The 22,779-nt window shown below is 40.7% G+C and overlaps 2 protein-coding genes across 3 annotated transcripts; both read left to right on the top strand.

Annotated features, from left to right (window-relative positions):
* Positions 1 to 190: 190 nt before the first annotated feature.
* Positions 191 to 5,427, top strand: scly (selenocysteine lyase). Of its 2 annotated transcripts, none has more exons than XM_051376846.1 (13): positions 191 to 322; positions 1,043 to 1,141; positions 1,291 to 1,400; positions 1,836 to 1,936; positions 2,015 to 2,192; positions 2,329 to 2,456; positions 2,613 to 2,768; positions 2,858 to 2,964; positions 3,096 to 3,132; positions 4,391 to 4,474; positions 4,657 to 4,756; positions 4,966 to 5,041; positions 5,133 to 5,427. In XM_051376846.1, exons 2-13 carry the CDS (start codon positions 1,050 to 1,052, stop codon positions 5,284 to 5,286), a joined length of 1,323 nt encoding a protein of 440 aa, XP_051232806.1. In that variant the 5' UTR covers positions 191 to 322; positions 1,043 to 1,049; the 3' UTR covers positions 5,287 to 5,427. The 2 variants fall into 2 exon arrangements, with proteins under 2 accessions (XP_051232806.1, XP_051232805.1); XM_051376845.1 differs by lacking the exon at positions 191 to 322 and adding an exon at positions 387 to 565.
* Positions 5,428 to 5,565: 138 nt separating this feature from the next.
* On the top strand, positions 5,566 to 22,667 carry LOC127350335 (espin-like protein). Its single transcript, XM_051376843.1, has 11 exons — positions 5,566 to 6,360; positions 7,052 to 7,242; positions 10,743 to 10,929; positions 11,031 to 11,213; positions 11,354 to 11,485; positions 17,715 to 17,879; positions 17,979 to 18,120; positions 18,213 to 18,385; positions 18,462 to 18,626; positions 19,504 to 20,462; positions 21,572 to 22,667. The coding sequence occupies exons 1-11, from the start codon at positions 6,067 to 6,069 to the stop codon at positions 22,101 to 22,103; spliced, it is 3,123 nt and encodes a 1,040-aa protein (XP_051232803.1). The 5' UTR covers positions 5,566 to 6,066; the 3' UTR covers positions 22,104 to 22,667.
* The last annotated feature ends 112 nt before the right edge of the window (positions 22,668 to 22,779 follow it).

The raw sequence follows: 22,779 nt of genomic DNA, 5'->3' as shown, positions 1-22,779 counted from the left end.
GTGAATAGTGTATCCTGCCTGTTACGATAGTTAAGTGTTGCAGGTAAAAAAAAAGACAGAGACAGAATGAACGTTGATTTTACTTAATATTATATCCTAACATCATATGAATGGAATTCATTAATAAACCACACATTGTATATAAAACAACTCTCATACTGTACATACATCTGACAGGCTGCAGGTTTCACTTTAAGACATCTGGCAACCCAGCGGAGCGGCGCCTCATCCTGTCACACACTCTGGCTAGCTAACAAGTTAGCTGATGATTGACACAGACAGTAATAAACCTATCCAGGACATCTTCACATCACTTCACAAGGTCAGACACAAAGCCAAGGATTTCAGCCTGCCACGCCATACGAAGGAGAGCATGTCTCACTCATTTTCAGCGCTTGAAAGCAAAATCTTGCTCGCAGAAATATGTTAGCAGCACTAGCTAGCTTTAGCTAAAGTTAACAGACTTTAACGTCACCTAATGTAAGTTAGAGTCAGCTGGATAAATATCACCTCGGTCTAGTAAGACATTGCCAGAGATGAGACAGGTTGTTCTAAAGTTCCAGCTGTAAGTTTCCCGGTTATTTGAATTGACTAACAGTTAGGTCACAGTCTGATAGCTGGGTGAATACGTGTCACTGCTGCTGCTGACAATGGGGACGTAACGTCAGCTGACACCACGTTAACGCTAAATGCTTCAAGTGTATGAGATACCCAGCTGGCATTAAAATGATACATTATGTGGTGATAACCGGAATCGGATTGTGAGTAACTGTAGCGGACACCAGAGTTTAAAGATTCATTTCCACCTGCTGTCCTGGAAACAAAACTTCTATTAATGTCCAACCAGCTCTCAAAACACATTGTATTCAAAGCTCACATGGTGCTGTCCAAATACATGCAACCATCACTAATTAAAAGGTTGAGAGGTATAAATAGAGGTTGAGAGTTATTTAAGTTAGTCTTTGATTATAAATCCAGTGAATTCTGCCTGATTGTAATAAATCTACACAGGCGTCCTACTAAATGTGTTCTTTCTTCCCAGGAGCATTATGGCCAAAAAAGCTGATGACTTCACCGCGGTAGTGGGTCCCACCTTCACTGACCACACCTTTCATCATTATTCAGAGATGAATCTAGACAGGTAGGAAGGTTTGATTTGGGTGGGTCACCTCGTATCAGCCTTTCACTCTGAACCAATGAGGTGATGATTTTGAATGCTCTCGCGCATACAGGCCTAACGCAGCACATGAAATGTGAATGTTTCTGTCTAATGAACTCAATGTAATATAGGATTTACATGGACTACAATGCCACTACCCCGCTGGAACCAGAAGTGATCGAGACCATCTCTGAAGCCCTCCAGGATGCCTGGGGAAACCCGAGTAGCAATTACATAGCAGGTGAACAATACTTAAAACTGCATCGAAATGACATCGAACTGATGTTGGAATTGAAAATGCAAAGCAAGTTTTAGTGTAGATTAATTTCCTTTACTATCAAGACAAGACAAATGTATTTATATACTATGTTTCATACCCAAAGTGCTTTACAGAGTACACAGGCAAAAGTACAAAAAACTAATGATAAAAACAATAAAAGCAAATAGGCAAAAACACTCAGAGTAAGAAGAATAACAACAATAAAACAAACAATCAAAAGCACACAGAATAAAAACAATAAAATTGATTAATAAATATATTTTTATTTAAAATTAAAAACAGTGAGCTAATGCTAATTTACCTTAATTTGCTTTCTCACTACCCAGCCAATAATGTTGTATCTCAGCAAGCAACCAATAAAACAGTACTTTTTCTACACATTATTTTTATTTCTAGGTGCTAAAGCCAAGGCAATGATTAATCAGTCCAGAGAGAATGTGGCGAGAATGGTTGGAGGTAAAGCTGAAGACATCATTTTCACATCAGGTGGAACAGAGGTAATCGTTAATGTTGGCTCACTTTTTGATCTGGTTTTATTAAGCTACATCATTCATAGCGAATAAATCTTCTTTCAGGCCAATAACCTGGTGCTGCACACTGCTGTAGAGCACTTCAGGAGAAGCTGCAGGGCTGCAGAGCAAGGTGAAGGGCACCAGAATGGAAGCAATGGCCTCCCTCACATTATCGCCTCCAATGTGGAACATGACTCCGTTAAACTGGTAGCTGAGCACCTGCGGAGAGACGGCAAGGCTGGTAAGAGCCCATCCTGTAAAGTTTTATTCAGATTAATAGCAGGAGAATAACGTGGATTATTATTTAAACAACTAACCTAAAGTAGCTTCCTTACATTCACTGCCTTTGATGGATTGTTTGGGTAACTGTGTTTCAGATGTGACGTTTGTGCCTGTCTCCAAGGTGACAGCCCGTGTAGAGGTGGAGGACGTCATTGCCGAGGTGCGTCCCAACACTTGTCTCATCTCTGTTATGCTGGCCAACAATGAGACGGGAGTCATCATGGTAAGAAAGAGATAGAGGCTCCGAAACCTGACGGCCTCTTCTACTGAATGTTTCCCAATAAGTGCATCTCTTTGTAGTACTGATAATAGAGAATATTTTTATTATCATAAAAAAATTATCATTTAAGTAGCTGATGAAACATCTTCATCTCGTCAGCCAGTCCAAGAGATCTGCCAGAGAGTAAGATCTCTCAACAAGCAGCGTGAGCAGCTCAGGGTCCTGGTTCACACTGATGCTGCTCAGGCTCTGGGCAAAATCCGAGTCGATGCCTGTGAACTGGGAGTGGATTACCTCACCATAGTGGGACACAAGGTCAGGAATCTGTTGTGTGAAATATCTTCATTTGGCATCAGATAGAAAATTGGAGAACATTTTATTGACAGGTTTTGACGCATTTGTAGTTCTACGCCCCTCGGATTGGTGCTTTGTATGTGAACGGCCCCGGAACGAGAACACCATTGTGTCCGATGCTGTTTGGAGGAGGACAGGAGAGAAACTTCAGACCAGGGTAACACATCGACTCACTTGAGGAATAATCAATAAAGTACAAATTGTGCATGAAACAACGGCCAAGATCAGAGAGCTGTACATCTAAATGTAAGGGTCTATAAGGGTGTTCTCTCTTTCTGAACATTACAGCACAGAAAACACACCAATGATTGCAGGTCTGGGAAAGGTATGTTTCCTGCTCCATATATGTCTTTCAGCAATATTTTTGAAGATTTTAGAACATTTCTCTTGAAGCTTACATAAAATAAGAGGTTATAAAGAGGTTTTATCTTCTCGATTTAAAAGTGCATATTTGAGTGAAAAAACTGAATATTTTTGCACACGTGTTGAAAATCCCATAGCAGTAATACCTGTTTGTGATTTGTTGCATTGTGAAAAAATCTCTATAATGACTTCTGGTCTCTACATAGAATGGTACCACTTGCTAATAAGGAACCCTATATAAGGTCGAAACTAATGGCTTTAATGAATCGTCTTAGCATATACTAACTATATGCCATTACTATGAACACATTTGGACTTGCACTGGTGTTTAACATTTCTGTTTGGTAATAATGCAGTTATAAATATTGGCAATCTATTAATAATTGCCTAATTAAATTAATTTAATATACTTTTCTGGAAGGCAGGTGGTCATCCAATCAGTCATAGGGATTTTTCACAACCTGGAAACCCAAAATTTCCGTCTTAATGGTAATAATGATTTATATAAGGCCAAAACAATAAGGCCAGTAGTTACAGCTTATAAATCCTATATAAAGGGTGTCTTATCAGAAAGTACTAGAATTGTATTTCACCCATTCCTGCCTTTCCCCACCAAACGTGACTCTATACATACATTACTCTATTGTAGAGCTACAGGGGATCAACTAAATTATACTACATCATTATGCAATCCAGTACCAGCCTTGCAGTAATACATTTATAAAACCTAAAAATAGCTAAGACTGTGGCTTGTTGTGTTGTTGAATTGAGAAGTGTTTGGTAATATACTGAATAAAAACAATATCTAATCAATTTCTACATTTGATCTGACCCAGCTGTTATATAGTGTCATTTTGGTGATTTATCATAGCTGAGTGTTATTATATTGTGTATCATCAGATACACCCATACTACATACTGCTTATGTGTTGGCAATGTAATGGTGAGCAACATATGATAGTGTTGTATCATGTTTTAGACTGATCCCACACACACCCCACTTGTACATTTTCATATTACTGCATTTTGTTTGTCAAGAATGTTGTTTTTTCTTCTTACTTTTTGGAATCAGTGTGAACACTTATATCGTTATGATAACCTCATGCAGAATGAGTTCGCACTTATTAGTCTAACTAAAACAGATCAAATACTAATGCTATTGATACCAAAGATGTCATATTAAGCATCATTTATATCTACTGATGTTATGTGTCTGTTAGGCTGCAGAACTGGTGACCTCTAATCTGTCAGAATATGAGAGTCATATGCGAAGTACAAAACTTTACTTAGAAGAACGACTAAAGGTAAGTTTGTAATGTCACGTTCTCTTTGTGACTGTAAGACTGTAGTTGTAAATCAGTTCATAATGTGATTTGGGTTATTTGAAATATGTTTGTGGTTCAGATGACAACCTACATTAGCATTATTCTGTTGCTTACCTTTTACACATTATAAAGGTGTATCATTAGTATGTTTTCCTTTTCAGGCCGTCTTTATAGACAAGATTCACTTCAACAACCATTACCCAGGCTCTGATATCCTCCCTAACACATGTAACGTGTCCATCCTGGGCCCAACATTACAAGGTGATGTCATGACTCCTCCGTCTTCGTCCTATGTCTGTTTAGGCCTGCCACTCCAACACAGTGTCCTCTAACCCTACACCAATGTTTATCGGAGACAGTTCATGACCTGCTCAGGGCTATTTGTAAACTACAAAGGCTCTGAATGATTAATCTCTCTCTCTCTCTCTCTCTCTCTCTCTCTCTCTCTCTCTCTCTCTCTCCTGGTTTAGGCTGGAGGGTATTGTCCAACTGCACGAGGCTGCTGGCCAGCGTTGGTGCCGCCTGCCACTCAGACAGTGGAAACAGGTAAAAGAGGGCTATGGTTATGCTTTTGTCCAGACACCATATTGATCGCAGTTACATAACTGCCCTGCGCTGCACTGTGTTTGTCCATCAGGCCCTCCCATATCCTTCTGAGCTGCGGCGTCCCCTCGGAGGTGGCAGCTAATGCCTTGAGGTTGAGCGTGGGCAGGGGGACGACCAAAGCAGATGTGGATGCAGTCGTGGAGGACCTGAGGGATACGGTGCGACTGCTGGAAGGAATGGACTGATGGCATAAACAGTTGCCTTGAGGTCAAATAAGGATGTGCAGAATTAAAAATACATCACCATCATGTGTTTATTGTTACATTAACTGATCATGTAAAATGGATGAAATGTGTAATATAAATAATAAAAGGGAAGAACTTGAAGTGACCTGGGGGGGTGATGTTATGGAGAGATGACTGTATTCAGCTTCCATCACGTCATGTGAGTAGCCACTCTGCTAATTGGAGGCCAATATGTATGAGTGTTATGGAATAAACATACACATACAATGTTTCTCACTATAAAATATTCTATGTAGATTATAATCTTGCAGATTTACCAGGTGTTTAGTCATATCCACTGAGATGAATTTTTAAAATAGTTGTAAAAAATAACACTCGTTGTAATCCACCATGCCTTGGCTCTGACTTCTCCCATTACTTAAGTTTCCGTGCTGCCTCAGCTCCCCCATCTCCAGTGAAGCGTTGGTGCGTGTGCCAGCATATGGTCACTGCCACACAAAGGAGAGCAGGAGGCTGTGAGTGGTGCGCCTCCACCCGTCTTTCATTACCTTTCTATCTCGCTGGCTCTGACCCCCTCCTCTCTTCCCCAACAACCATGCTGGCCAGCTGGCTGCCGCTCGGGTGTCACTTTCCTGGCTCGGGTGAAGGCAATGAGTGCATGAGTTTTTTGTTATTGTATGAGAGTTGAGCATGAGGGAGAAAGAGATGGTAACTTGCTGGGATCCAAAGCGCTCCAGGGAGCTTGTTCTGCGTGCCATAACCTACTCATAGCAGCCAGGGATGGTGCTTCATCGGGCCATCCAGGCGGCTCGAGCAGGGGATCTCACCACCCTGAGGGAGCTGGCATCCTCTGGTCACCTTGCACCTGCCATCACTGATGCTCAAGGTGCTGGCCCAGTGCACCACGCAGCAAGGTGTGGACGCCTGGAGTGCCTGCAGTTCCTGGTGGGCGAGCTGGGGCTGGCGGCTGATGCCCGGGCCTTGAACAGGGCCACACCGGCACATGATGCAGCAGCCACTGGCCACGTCCGGGAACTGCAATGGCTGGTAGACCAAGGGGGCTGCAACACTAAGGTAAGTTTATCCACTGAGAACAATTTCTACTTAGAGAGAGAGAGAGAAACCTACCCTCAGATGCTTGGAGAGATGCCACATGTCCAGCTTTCCTGGTAATTTCTAGTGACTGGGTCGTGTGTGCGTCCAAATTGAGGCAGTGGCTTTAGATGGTCATCTAACTGATCCGGGGCTGAGGTTACATCACTGCAGTAGTAAAAGGTGCTGTACACTACCTTTTCACATGTGTTACCAGCTCATTACATCATATGGTGTTGACTTACTCGGTATCCATTAGTATTATGTAGCAAGTGTAATTATGTCCAGATGCCTAAAGGGAGCTCCTGCTGAACTTATCATTAGTAGAGGATCAAGTCTACCTACGTGTGTGATTTCTTAAAATGATGCAGGCCCATTTGGGCAAATTTGCCGAACCTTGCCTAAAACAAAAGAACATGTAATGTTTCATCTTATTGTTTCTTGACCATTCCTAAAGGAGACCACCACATGTCTTAACTGAAGGTCCTCACAAGTATCCCTACTGTAGCTTTGGAGAAGAAATGCACCTGTTTAAGATCTTGCACCGTGGGCTTTGTAATTAAGAGTGTTTACCTACTGTTGGTAAACACTCTTAATTACAAAGCCTATACAGAAGAGGAGTTCAGTTAGTCTTCATCAAGCTGCTTCTAAACTGAATCTTGACTGTTTCCAGGATAAGGATGCTGCTGGTGCCACCGGGCTCCACCTCGCAGCCCGGTTCGGGTGTGTGGAGGTCATTAAGTGGCTGCTTTCTGTTGGGGGAGTGGCCGAGGTGGAGACAAACTGTGGGGCTGTACCTGCTCACTATGCCGCAGCCAATGGGGACCTCACCTGTTTAAAACTTTTGGTTCAGCAGGCACCTGGGTGAGTTCACGGCCCTTACTTTCACTGCTAGTTTGCACTGTGCTAGATGCAAAGCATCTAGGGATGGCAGTGTTGGTCTGTCCACGTGACTGAACTATCTTGATATCTGTTTGATGGATTGCTATGACATGGTGCACATTCATGGTCTCCAGATGATGAATCATACTGTCTTCGGTGAACCCCGGGCTTTTCCTTTTTCACCAACATCAGGATGACAGTTGTGGTTTAGAGTGAAATATCTTGACATTTATAACAGATGGACATTTACAACAGATACTCAGTGTCCCTAGAGGATAACAACTTCGGTGATCCTCTCCTTTTCCTCTTATTTTGTACACACATCCATTGTCCCCTCAGGATGAACTGTAATAACTTTGGCAATCTGACTTTTCATCTTTTGCCATCATCTCAGCTGTACTTTGTGTTTAGTGCTTGTTAGCAAATGTTTGCATGCCAACACGCTAAACCAACACGGTGAACATGGTAAATTACGTTACTACTCGCTAAACATCAACATGCTAGCATTATCATTGTAAGCATGTTAGCATGCTGATGTGAGCATTCAGCGCTAGTAGAGCTTCACAGACCTGCTAGCATGGCTTTCGGCTCTAAAAGTCTATAAGCATAGATTTTATAGAGTGTTTTCTTCGTAATAGTTACAGCAGAATGTCAAGAATGTTGTCTTTATTAGGTCGACATTGTCTGATATTGTTGAAGTTCTTTTCAACCTAGAACTGAACTAGCACCTGGTTACCATAGATGAGCTAGATTGACATAAAGTTTTCACAGAATATTTCATTTTAAAAAAGTATTACAGATTCCTCTGTTGTTGAAAGTCGGATTTTATCTACGCCCATGAGAGCACCGACTTTAATAGAAAGTTATTTGCTACGGAGCAAGGTTAAAACTTTAACCTCCCACAACTTTAATGTAGCCAGGCTCTGGTTCCCAACATTTGCATGATTTGCATTCTTGCTACTGCCACATGTAAAACATATATCCGTTATGTTTAGCTGACTATTTCAACTATAGTTATTTCAAATGTTATCTCTAACTAACTATTACAACATTTTTTCCCATAACTTCAGGCTTACGGTTGAGCTATTACTTTTAACAAACTATGTCCACCATATATTCATTACTTTTGGCTAACTACAGCTATTTCAAATGTTATAACTATTTCAACAGTTTACACATTACTCTAGGCTATTTCAATTATTTATCCATTTCTTTTAGCTAACTGTTTCAAAGTTATATTACTTATAGCTAAGTATCTCAACTGTTTAGCTATTATTTTGCGTTCAGCAATTTCAACTGTTTAGCCATTTCTTTTAGCTGACCACTTAAGCTACTTGTCCTTTACTTTTAGCTAACTAGTTCAGATTCTCTGCTTGCTTACTAGTTTTCATACTCATCATATATTGGTCACAAGTCGTGGTGTTAATGTTGACTGGTGGGTTGGGAGGGAGTATTGTATGTATTGTTCAGTCAGCCTTTCATAACCGGTAACTTACCTTTTATTGTAAATATACTGAAGATCAGTATTGTCCTAGGCTGTTTATTTTCCTCCTAAGCACAAATATATGCATATATTCTTTTAAATGAAAACATTAATATTTTCATTTTTTTTCATATTAGTTGAGCTACTTAACAATCTTTCCATGTGCCCCCTGTTCACTGCAGAAGTGCCCCTGGTTGGGAATCACTGGCTTAGAGGACGTATCATGCACAGCTATTTTCATAATCACTGATCAAGAAGTTGATCTGCACCACGCCACAAGGACAGCAATGACTAAAAACATTACCACTGTAAGGGTGTCTCTTTACAGATTCATAAACTTAGGGAAAATTATTCAACCTGACGATGAGTTAACATAACTGAAACATTGGATGGAAGTTAATGGTTTAACAAAAACCTGTTAATGTTAGGAAACAGGGTCAGGGAAACTGCTACTGAACTTAAATAAATTCAATAAAACAAATTGTGCCACATACCTTAGATAACCAAAGGAATAAAGGGCACCCCCTTTTGTTGACAGTGACTTGCGTTAACAAGAAACACATATTGGACCATGCACCTTGGAATCTTACTGGGAAACGTACTGTGGGCTCTCTTATTAACCATTATAATAAGTGTGTTGCTATTTGACACACATGACTGTAATATGATAGTTACAGCTTTGGGTGCATATATATGTAGGTTCCTTTTGTTGCTACCAGACCGCTATCCAGTAGATCTCCTATAAGTTATTATGTGTATTTCTATGTAAAATCTCATTTGCAGATGATGACTAAATATTCAATATGATTATTCCCTTTTTGATGTGGCTCATAACCAAACAAAATGATTGATGGCATTTATGGCACTTGTGCATAGGGGCAGGTGGACACGAGAAATGTTAATCCCCCCCATGAATCCCATATCGCTGCCATCTCCTCAACCTGAGACGGTGGCACTTAGTAAGGACCAGATAAAGATATGTTGCTCTTCCTGCTTCAGCTCCTCGTTACAGGAGAGTTTTGACTTATTTGCATGACACATGGCAGGGTCACACAATCACATGTGACCATCAGTAACATGAATAATACATGCCTAGACAGTCGGTCATATGTCAGCCTTGTGGTAGTGGAAGCACTTTACAGAATGTATGGTAATGTAAAGGTAGCCCTACAGAGTCTACCATGATTGATGGACAAGAACCAACAAGGTTTTGATCTTTAGTTTATACCCTATATGTCTGTATTTTTTTGATATAATTACTATTTTCACCACATTTCCAATATCTGGAGATGCTCTCAATATACTAAATGTTGACTTACTGACTTATCTGGGTTTGTTGCGTTGCCCCTGTCATTTCTTAAATATCAATATCAAAGAAGTGAGTTCAACACGTAGTAAGCACAAGAGAATCAACACTTTTTACAACATAGAATCACTGTGTATTATTCATACTTACAGTAGAATTTTAGCTTTAAGTTTGTCCATCACTTCAGATGCAAAGATAGATCATGTGATATTTTTATTCCCAGAGACTAAGAACCACAGATCAGTATCTCTTGTCTATTTCTTCTAATAATAATGCGTAGGGACAATATCACAAGTTTTTTCACACATTAAAATGTTCAGGAGCATATCCTTGTTTTGCTAATTTTATGTTAACAATAGTGAATTTTTTTCTGATATTCTGTTGTCAGTTATTTTTTGCATTATTTAAAAAAAAATCTTTATTTGTACCTGTCCTGATATATTTCTTAACAACACACTGTTTCAAACCTCTAATCACTAAAGGCTCAAAGTTAGCACACACTGTTCATTTTAAAACATTTTGGAAACCATTTTATCTACATCTTGTGTATGCTTTAAGGCCTCTCTAAAATTGGTGTGTTGTATCAGGCAGGATTTTGAGTGTGGTCCCAATACCGACAATGTGTTTTTAGACATTTAATTGCTGACACTAGTAACATAACCTTGTTCACCCCTGTTGTATGTTGGAGTACAGGAGTGTGAACCGCCAGACTCTCATCGGTGCTACTCCGCTCTATCTGGCCTGCCAGGAAGGCCACCTGCACGTTGTGGAGTACCTCGTGAACGACTGCGGGGCTGATGTCCACCTGAGGGCCCACGATGGCATGACCTGCCTGCATGCTGCTGCTCACATGGGCCACCAAGCTGTGGTGTTGTGGCTGGTCAGTAAAGAAGCGCTGCACACACAGCGAGTGTTTCCCAGATGAATTTGTGTTTTTTTCAGTCACAACTTAAACCCTTTTTTTTTATGAATCCCAAATAGGTGACCTGTACTGATGTCAGCCTGTCCTGCCAGGACAGAGATGGAGCGACTGCTCTGCACTTTGCTGCCAGCAGAGGGCACTATTGCATCTTGGAGAGGCTTCTTCACATGGGTTCAAAGGTCATCAAGGATTACTGGGGAGGGACCCCACTACATGATGCTGCAGAAAATGGAGAGCTGGAGGTTGGGCGCAACTTTTTTCTTTTGTTGTTTTCATAGTTTTTTCTCTTATCTTGTAAATAAACTAAACTGTATTCATAAAGCAGTATTTTATACATATTGCTGTTTCTTCGTCTACTTCATTTTCCTATTCCTTCTCACAGTGCTGTAAAATCCTGTTGGCCAATCAAGCAAACCCTGCAGACCAAGATATTGACGGGTTCACAGCTGCAGACTTGGCAGAATACAACGGACACCATGTATGTGCCAGATACCTCTGTGCCATGGAGAAAAACGTAAGCTCTCTCACCTACAGTATATTTTAGTTTACACATTATCCTGCTTTGTGTCCTCTCTTTGTGTCAGTGCTGTCCAGCTGTTTACTTTGGCATGAAAATCAAAGCTAGTTTTGGGGAGTATGGTCAACAGCAAACATCTGGAAGATCTTGGAACCTCGGTGACGCATTTTCTTAATTTGCGACATGTATTTCATGCAGGTCAAGCCTGTCCTCCTTCCAGCGCTGCTCTCCTCCACTCAGCCTGATTGCTTTCCTCTTAGTTTAAGAGGTCTAAGAAAGTGGACGATGATGGCTTTTGTGTTTAATAAGGCATTACATGCGATGATGCCGTGAGTGCGGGAGGAGATTCTTCCTTCTCAGTTTGCCACAGAGGACTCTCTGAGATTAGCCCTTTTGTTTTGTGCAGAAAGCACGACACTCCTTAATGTGATTGATGAATATTTTAGTGTTAACACCTTGTTTGTGCTGGTGTTGCCTGTTCAAGTCAGGGGTCAATGCAGTAAAAACTGGCCTGCATTTAACTTTAATAGTCAGTTTGCTGGTTGCAGCCTCTTTATATCTCGCTTTATTTGTTTTTCTTTGAAATGGTGACATAATAATTAGGTTTAGAGGATTACAGTTGATACTGATACTGGAATTTGATCTTGTGGAGTTGATTTTAAATAGGAAACAGAGAATACTGTTAACTGAAAGAGCCTATGGGGACCCCTCTGTCAGCAGACTTGTTGGACCTTAAAGCCTCACAGCTGTCCACCTGCAGCCTGTCGTTTGTTTACTCCCATCACACTTCACTCGCCGTCTATAGCGCAGGCTGCACAGCGATGTACACAGAGTAACGAAAAGCCGTCAGCCAATTGAAGCCATGAATAAGTCAGCAGAGAAGAGCAGCACTCGTACATGAAGAGGATGATGATAGGGAGGCAGCGAGGCGTTGCTGCTGAGCTCCCCCTTCAGAAATAATCCTCCCATCAACAATGGAGAGCTAATTAGCGCAGGGGCCGCTGCGACGTTGAACGCAGCCGGAGCCAGCGCCAACTAAGGGCCTATCAGTTACCCCTCTCCAGCGGCTCAGGTGGAGGGCCCAGGGGCTGAGCCCGTTATGAGATCCACAAGCTTAAGTTTCAGCGTTTTCACCATTCTGATGCCTGGAACCGGCAACTCTATCCCTCTGTGGACTTGGAGAGCAGGATGTCATTGGCTTCAAACACACGTTTGATTGTGTGTCATGTTTTTTCCAGGGAGTTGGAAGTGCTATGATTGTCACCTCTGGATACTGTGTAATGTTGGTAGCAGACAAGAATGATGTATCATGTTTCTTGGCAACTTATGAATTGGACACAAACTCTAGGCTTGAGGTGAACAAAGGGGTCACCTGAAGTAGCAGTTAATTGATTTAAATCCTCATAATATTTGGAAAACTGATGCATGCTTTGAAACCTGCTGTTCCAGAGGCGAGCTGTATGAGCCGACATGCTTTAATTACATTTCTGCTGGTGTTTTAGGTTTGTAAAGTGCTGCGTAGATCACGGGTTTCATCGGTTCTTAAGTGTCGGTCGGATAATCTCATTTCCGAGCAGCGACCTAAATGGGTTGGGACATTGACCGGGGAGAGCAGTGTATTTGGCTTCTCTGTGTGTTTGGAACGCTCACAACGAGGTCAGACTCGTTCAGCGCTGTCAACCGCTCTTCCTCATCTCGCATCTCAGGAACAGCTGCAATCAAATAAACAGCGTGTGGCGTGAGGTTTACTTCACGCGCATTTGTGGCTTTTGCTCTCCATTCACAGCGATCAGGCCAGAGATACTGTTGTTGGAGAATGGTATTTTTAGAATACTTGGACAGAGGCAACACATGGTCGCCTAATTCATCACTGTGTTTTTTTAGAACATTGTCAAAATATCCACATTGTTTTTTGCAACAAGAAACAAAACACATGCTTTAATACAGTGGTTCCCAACCTCTTTCCTTAAGGGAGCCCTTTTCTATCATTGAGTAAACTGACGACCCCTGACTATATCATATTTAATGCATAACAATAACAGTACACAACAACTGATAAAGTCTACCATTAACCAAAATCGTGAACTACAATAGTGCAATAAGTGCAGGAAGTTTGTGTAAAGAGTGATTTAGATGCATTTTTACCAGATTATTTCCTGTGAATATTACACTTCAGATTAGTTTTTCTGATAACTTTTTCTCTTTTGACAGATTCAGTGTTTTCGTCTCATTGCTTTATTAGCTCTTTGGTTACATACTTTTATAAGGCTGTTGAGCAGAGACTGAAGGCTCTGTGTTAGTAGTTTGTGTTCAGGTCTTCACCGTGCCCTTATGCTGTGAGATATAGGCTGAGATATAGGCTAAATGTGTGTATTTTTAAAGTTTGCATACACCCCTTAAAAGCAAGAAGGCCATGCGACCCTCTGTAAAGCTTTGGCGACCCCTAGTGGGGCCCCGACCCCCAGGTTGGTAACCACTGCTTTCATAGCTTTTTACATCTGAGCTTATTAAAAGATATTATGAAAATTGTCACCAGAGAGCATCTAATGAGCTTATTGTGTTCTTCATAATGGTGCAATAATAATAATAACAAAGGTATGATTCTTATGAAGCCCTCCATCTTCCTTCACGTCAGATCATTTGATGTGTTAAATCTCCCATATAATTATAATAATATATATATGTACTAATACTATATATATATATATATATTAGATATAGTAATACTCTTTACAAATTAAACTTTAAAAGTATGTAATCCCAACATGTTAATATTCATTGATAGCTGTTGAGCTGTAACAGTTATTCCATTAATCTATTAGCGATCTACAGAAAATCGCAAGTATTTTGATCATTGTGAATTTCCCCTTGGGGATGAATAAAGTATCTATCTAATTTTTTTTAATGTAATTTTAAGTTAAAATTCACAGTTTATATCGTCTCAGGTTTCAATATTTGCTGATTTTCCTTGGGCTTTGGGAGATTGTTCACTATTTAAAAAAAAAAATTCAATTAAAAACGAATCAAGAGAATAATCAACAGATTATCGGTAACGGTGATAAATAATTATATTAATATATAATTTTTCAGAATGTCTTTGCAGCAAGACTGCTAGAATGCATGTATATTGAGTAGGCAGAGGTAATATTCATTAGAAAATGTATTGGTCAATTAGTGGATGGTTTGTCACAGAACTCTTGTTTGTTGTTGTCAGCTTTTCCACATTACCAGTCAAAGCCATCTATTTAAGCTGATGGTGTCGCATTGTGTTTCCACTGTCACATTTCTTCCACCCTCACAATAAAAAATGCTTAATGCACTAGCTCCTCCATTCTATTGTCCCAAGTGGAAAAAGCGCATGGATAAAATGTCTCTTTTCCAGCTGCTTTGACAAGTCTTCCGCTGATACCTCCCTTCGTGCAACAACATGCCTATTGGTTTGTCCATGCATTAGTGACATTACCGGCCATCCTATCCTTTCCCTTAATTATTAACAGCATTCTCCGATCAGAGTTTATTGTTTATTGCCTGCCGGCCCTTGGCCACTGGCAGAGATGCTGATGGTGGTGTCAAACGAGTGGTTGGTGATCTTACGATAGTGTCACATCCTCAACACGGAGCGGCTGCCCCGTATACCTGGCTGCACGAGTCGGTGCCTCTGGAGTTTCACTGCACACTGAAGTCGCACCGGTGTGCGCTGGGAGAATTGCTCAAGGTCAAGGTTAGTAAGTTTTAGGTTGGTTTATTGAACATTTTCACTTTTAGTTGTACTTTGTATGCTGCTTTTGCTTGTCTTTGCTCCTTTTTGTGCTTTAGTACATTCTTTTTCTTTGAGCATTTCTTCATAAGTGAGTGACTGGACAGGCTGAGTAATTAGTTTTGTAAAATGAAAGGAAACTTTTGTTTGCTCTGTGAAAGAGGCCCTAGCTGGCAGTTGTTTTGGCAGTGTTTTACCTGTTTTCTGATCAGTTGTGGCCTCTTACGGTTAGGCATGACTAATACTGCCGGCTCATGACCTTAATATATGTTGTCATTGTTGATTTTTGCAAATTGGAGATGATTTTTCTTTCTTTTTTTAAATCTAGCACAGTTTCTAGATATAGTTTTCTCATCCAGTAGTTGTTAAAATGTTCCAGTGTAAAGTAGATAAATATTGTTACTTGTCATGTTCAGATACAGTAGATGCAAAAAGGCTGTAAATGTTGGCAAAAAACATTGTGTCAGTCACTTGTTAGCCTCTCGAGCATTTACCTCCATGGAGGAAACCTGAGAGTATTTTAACATGTGAGTGGACATGTATTTACACTATAGTGTTCTGTGTATAATGTACACCCGCTGTATACATTCCATGTTGCAATTTATCACCAAGAACGTGAACGTTTCACATGGAAGCAGGTTGTTTTAATGATTGATTTCAGGGCGCAGAATTACAAGACATGTTTTTTAAATACACATGCTGTTCTGAAATACTTCAACTCTCTCATGGCTCGACCCACAGGGACCACGGATTACTGGTGCTGCATGTTCGACAATGAAACAGCGCTGAGTAGCTGTTTCTTAACTCTTGGCTCCTAATCGGTAGTGATCGGGCTCTTTGTGGTCTTTGATAGAGGGAGAGTGAATCCAGGCCAGAACAGGGCTAGGCTATCTATATCTGCGTGGCAATTGTGATGGGGTGCTGATGAAAACCAAATGCTCTCTGGCCACTGGGTCTAATTAAACACACATACACAAGGGCCGGTTCATCATAGCTTTTAGGACATTGAACTGTTACGAGAAGGGTCACAAAGGAATGGGGCTCCCCCTCCCCTTTTCCCAGCCCCTTGTTTATCTATTTATGGATTGCACAACTTCTGGGAAGTTTATTCCTCCGCCTGAGCAGTGTCATAGCATATTTCGTGCTGTTCGACATCAAAGTGCCGTGTGAGAAGGAAATGGCAAGGACCACCTCATGGACACAAAGCACAACAGCATGCAACAGCATATTAGGGCTGCCTTTGATGTTTTGGTTACTAATAATGTCCTTGGAGAGCTGAATTTGATATGCATTCTGCATGGAGTGCATTAGGACAACGCAGGTTCATTAAAGGGGATCTAAATGTTTCCATACATCCTACATCCTCCCTAGAGTGGTGTGAAATGCTGCCAATTATTCAAGGTTGCTTACTATCCCGTACGTTTGTTCTTTTGTCTTTCACAATGCATGTCTTCAGGCTTTAAAATGTTAATTAAAATCTAGACATTTTAAGTAAATTCCATTTACCGTATTTGTTAATTCCTTTTTTGCAATTCAAGAATTGTAAAAGCATAGCATAATATACATTTTTGATAGATAACATTACTTCCATCTTTAGCCTAGTGTAATATACTTTATTTGTTGGGTGCCAGATGGAAGCTCCTTTTACACCTTCATCATAATGACCTCTAGAAAACAATCCAAACAAATACATATATATTCATATAGTGACTGATTACACTTCCCACATCTACCTTTCTATCGCCCACAAACTGCTTGATTTCTACCATAAACTGTATGTTCTTACCTTTTGGCAGAACCAAATAAATATTACTTGCCTTTACATTTACCTGCAATACAATTAAAAAGAAAGTCACCATCCACAGTTAATTTTTTTCCTGTACAACAATCAGAAAATCTACTTGTTTTACATTTGATGTGAACTGTCACAGTCCAGACTATTAATTTATCATAGTAGGGTTGTATCGTGTTCAGAAAGTAGTCAAAATGAGTCAAACTTTTTTTAATCTATAAACAGTATAACTAATATCAAATGCTTTCTGTCCCATTTACAGTTTTTCTCCAATGATTTGATGCCAATTTCACACAACTATCACATTAAAAAAACCTTGTTTACGTTCATTTTCAATGAAAAGAAATCTGTTTTATTCGCTGTGTGAAAACATGCAGAGATACAAAATGTTTGGCTCTATAATGAGTATGAAGCCACATGCAAAGAGATGAACTAGGTTTGTTAACTGGTATTTGCTAGAAAAAGGAAAAGCATTTGTGATGTGGTGTTTGAATGATAGCTGGGAACATTTATAAAGAGCTGTCCAACTTTGTTACAGTAATTTTGTTGATTGTCTGAAACATTTTGAGCATTTTTGTAGCAACCCTTACCTCATGATTTTATCTGAAGTTGTACATATCATAATATTTGGTCTTCATAAGTCTTAAATGTCATTATCTGGACTGTGATATTTGCAGACAGCCTGTGCAGATAAGCCCATCGAGGTGATTGCGCCAGTGTGGGAGGAAGTGAAGGTGAAGCCGGCTGTGTTGTTTCAGCGCAGCAGGGAGGACTACTACGGCTGCCTGAGTGACACATGCAGGGACAGTTACAGCAGTAACATACCCATGGATAGTTTAAAGGTAAAACACTGAGTTTAGTTTATCACCGTGTTCTTCGCAATCTCCTGCTGTAACCCAAAGCAACTGAGCTGTGTCTCTGTTTTTTTTTGTCCAAATTAGCAACCTGAAAGTGAGGAGTCCCCGCAGGCGAGATACCCTCAGCCGCCCTCTACGCCTCCCTTACCTTCTGCTTCATCCGCACCCGGCCAGCCGGTGAAAACAGCCTCTAACAGAATAGAGCAGGTTCAAGTCGCGACATCTGGTGAGAAAAACACATCTTTTTATCTATTGAATCACTCTTCTACCAAAAGTCACTGCTTAATAACAAAAAAATGTTTATGATTTGTGTTTCAGTTATCAAAGGTTTCAATCAGCCCAAACCCACTAGGAGTGAGATAACTGTCTCTTCTGATAAGACGATGTTGCCTGAGCCAAATCTCCTGGGCGAAAGAAAGCTTCTCGGCGACATGAAGTCCATTAAATCCTTGAAACAATCAGGGTTATCAGGAGTTTTCACTGGACAGGCAGTAAGCCTTCTCGTTTTGTACATCCTTGTTTCTGTAAGGGATTTCTTTCTCCAGCTAAAATGCTGTGTCTGTGCAGAACAAGATGGTGGTCCTGCCCACTGAGGAGGCCAACTTGTCAGACATCGACTACCTTGTGCCCACTCACGATGACAGAGGCCGTCCCATTGCTGAGTGGAAGAGGCAAGTCATGGTGAGACAGCTGCAGGCCCGGCTGCTGGATGAGGAGGATCAGAGGAGGAAGGTAATGTCTCTCGAAAGATTAAAGATTAGTTTATAAATGCATGTACATTCATACATTCATCTAAATCTGACAAATCTGTTGGATCTTGGATCTGTGAATTACAGCAAATAGTACTTTAAATCTAGCCTGACGACAGTACATGTCATGATCACAGTTTTAGCTCCATTATTTAAGTCTGGAAAACATCTAATCTGAGTCCAACAGATACATGTTTGATTAATCAAGAGAAGCATGGAGAGTGTTTATGATGGAAAATAAAGAACTGAAAGAATAAGTTCCTGGCTTGCAGGTAGACATCAAATAAAGGATTGAAAGTGACACACTCATAACTGATGTAACCGTTTTTTTCTCTGCAACAGCAACGGCCCATGTTTCACCTCAGTTTTATACAGGAGCCGTTTTAAGTGGATAGTTTTTTTTTTTTTTTAATAATTTCTCCAGAGCAGCAGATGTATTTTTCTGGTTTAATGTCCACTAAACGACAATTAAGAGACAAGTCGATTGATAGAAAATTAATTGGCAAGTGTTTTGATCACTGATGCAGCCCTAGAAAGTTATATGTTCCCTTATAATCCCCTTCTAAACTAATGCACATTGAGCCTAACCAGACCACAATGAGCGAAGCAAAAATTGTGGTTTGATTTTGCGACGCTATTTTAAATGTGCATTACTGAAAACACTTGGATATCATAGTTTACTTTAAATTGCTTGTAAAAAAAAATCACTAAAGACATAATACATTGCTAGTCAACTCATATTTTTGAGGTTTGGATCGCAGTTTTACTATATCATTACCCTTTTCCTCTCACGCCTAAGCCATTTGAAAACAAAAATTCAATACGACATCCCGCATGTTTATCTGCCTCTTCTCTTGCAGGAAAATGGGAACAGATATGCCAAAGTCACCTGGAGGTACTCCCAAGCCCACAACGCCATCCTGGGCCCCTCTGGTGAGCTGCTGGCTGAGGATGACCTCATCTATCTGGAGCAGCAGATTGCCAACGTCTCCATGCAGAGGAACTGTGAAGGCTACGAGCTGGAGCTTGCTCGTCTAGCTGAGGAGCTCAGGCACATCCTGCCAGCTCCCATAGTGAACATCACCGTCAACACACAATTCAGAAACTTCTCGAGTCAAGTTCCTCTGCCTGTATGGTGTGGCCGCATCTCGGGCATCGTAAAGAGCATGTCTCTGCTCATGACCAACCTGACAGATCAGCCCTACTGCAAGATGCCTAATACCGAACTGATTTCCGTGTTCTCTCAGACGCCAGACAGACAGAACTCCACCAGGGGACGCAGGGAGAAGATAGAGGATGAAATCCATCAGTTTGGGGTGTCTGTAAGGACTCTGAAGTCTAATTTTGAGACGCAGAACTCATCTTTGTCGGAGGAGCCGGAGGAGGCCGTCGTGTTAAGTTCTTCCCTACAGCTTGAGGCCACGGAGTCAGACAAACAGCCTAAAGTGTTAAGTCCAGCCCCTGAAACCGACCAGAACAGTGACTCTGGCATTGACTATGATGAAAATTTTGCAGATGTTCTAGAGACCACCAGCCTGAGAAAGGAGCGTATAGTCGTGCTGTTCTTAAGTCACTGGAAGAAATCTGCCTACACTGTGACGCTGAAGAGCAAGGATGCCGCAGAGAGGAAGATGAGTGGAGGAAACCTGGGGATGGGTGACAAATCTGGGTCAAGTCGTAGGGGCAGCGTGGAGAGCGCCCAGTCAAACATGATGAACAGTTCCCTGGGACATTTCTTCAAGCAGAGGAGTGCTGTCAACAAGATGCTGGGAAACTGGAGGAACATGATCTCCAGTGTCCCGTCCAGGCAGATACGCAGGTAGGCCTGAAGGACTTTTTATAACGTACTACTCTACAACAGAATTTCTTCGCACTAGGTGGCATCTATTATCATGTGCACTACTCACATTATGCCAAAAATTCACCCAAAGGTTGATCAGTACAGTAATTATACAACACAAGTAAGTGTTACAGTGGACATTTTTTGAGTACTTGATGTTGGAACTATGAGCACTTTACGAACTGTTGGGATCAAAGTTATCAGTCCATTTAGAAAGATGCATTCATTCACAGACTGAGCTGGTATTGAATAGGTGTTCCTTGCCTGTAACCAATCCCTTCAAGAAGTTAAATAAAAACCAAATTCTTTGAGATATTGTTAAAAGAAAGGAAAACACGTTAAAGCTCCACTAATCTTTTCTTTTTATATCAGCCATCGATTAAATGACAATGTATAATGTGCAAGGAGTCTCAAGTCTCTCAAAGTAACAAACCCACAGAGAACTGACCCCAACTTTGCTGTTCACAACAGCTCCAGGGAGCTCTTAGCCTCTTTTACAGTAGCCTATTGTTTTGGTTCCAGCAGCAGTTGTTTGAAGAAACAAGCTCTGATTAACCATCTCTACGCTACATGCTTAGAAACGAACAGCCGACAAGGCTAGCAATTATCTGGTAAAGAAAGTTTTAGCCAACATTTTCAACATTGGACTTAAATTTGTCAGGTGGTCAGAAATGCAACTTCAAATAAATGATACCATGTCTGCTGAATGTGTTAATAAGCAATGGTTTGCTCACAAACAACTTTGCAAGCTAATAAGCCAGGCTCGTTCAGTTACGCTACCCCCTAGTGGCCAAAAAGTCAATTAAGGCAGCTTTAAATTCGTTTGTTCAGTGTGATTTGCTTAAATGTCCAGCATAAAACTTACAAAATATCCGCTGAACAGCATAAAAGTTTGGTTTGGAATACTGAAAAAAATGTATTACAATGTTATTAGTAATAATAGGCGGTTGACAGAAACAATTTTGAAAATCATTTAATCAAGTCATTCAACAAGGAAAAATAAATGCATATATGTAGTGGTGAAGCTTATAGTTGCAGCCTACTGTTACATGTTTTTCAGTTTTTCAACCTTCCAGTGTTATCCACAGGCTCCACAGACAGCAGGCCCTCTACTCCCCAGAGCACTTCCTACCTCGTCTGGATGGCGTGCCGGTGGAGTACGACAACCTGACCCTGGATCTCTTCATGCTGGGCTACTTTCACATCCTGGAGCTTGAGCTGCCTGTGGACGAACGCAAAATGAGACACCTGCTGTGTTTCGAGGTGTTCGACCACGTGGGCAGCTTTCCCTGGGAGATGGTCAGGGACTTCCACAAGGCCGTTATACAGGACATTGAGGCTGGAAACCGCGAGTGGAAGGACGGCTTTGAGGACATTAAAGTGAAGTTCTTTGGAAACACTGTGAGTCAGTCTGAAAGCACTGTGGAAGTGGTGAAACATACCCTCCCAGAGGTTAGACAGGTCCCTAAAGTCATTGTGCAGACACCCACACCTGATGAGGGGATGCTACACAGCGGAACTGACATTTCCAGTTTTAGCAATGACGAAATCTGTAAATACATCGACCGTAGTTTTGCTTTTTGGAAAGAGAAAGAGGCAGAGATTTTTGATTTTGAGTAGTTGCTTGTTTAATCTTTTTGATATTTTTGTATTGTTTGCAGTTAGATGACATTAGGGCTGGGTGTCAAACCTAAATACTGTTTGAATTTAGAATTGAATAGTTGTAATCGTCAACTATCCAGTACCGGAAGCTAGCACAGAATGTTTAGCCACATCCATAGCGTTGTTTACCTATTTGATCAGATGATACCTGATTTGAATATTAATTTTGTTAATTTTATATTGTATTTTTTGTGTGTTACAAAAATTAAACTCTAATGCATTTCAGAAGTTTGTTAGTAAAACATGTTTGAATATAGCAATATAAGATATTTAGCAGATATTTTGGTACTGCTATCAAAACTCAGGAATCTAATTGGCAACATATTTCAAACCGTACCCAGCCCTATAACAAAAGCCAGAGTGCCGAGAGCTCTAGTGTGTTTTCCTGAGAGCCAACATCTTTGTTTTGAGATAAATTAAGCTTTAATGGTAAATATTCCTAAAACAGCCTAGAATCAGTGATCTGGCATTATTAAAAAATAAATAATTGCACAGATAACTGTGTAATTTAATTTCTTGTAAGGCTGGTCTTGATTATTGATTATTTTTGCCCTATTGTAAAGACTTTCACATTTCATGTTCTTTTCATTGTTTACCTTTTAAGGCACATTTAATCTACCCATACATATCTTAA

The sequence above is a fragment of the Dicentrarchus labrax genome, unplaced genomic scaffold, assembly GCF_905237075.1.
Source record: "Dicentrarchus labrax unplaced genomic scaffold, dlabrax2021, whole genome shotgun sequence".
Lineage (NCBI taxonomy): Eukaryota > Metazoa > Chordata > Actinopteri > Moronidae > Dicentrarchus > Dicentrarchus labrax.
This window is presented reverse-complemented; position numbering and strand designations above follow the sequence as displayed.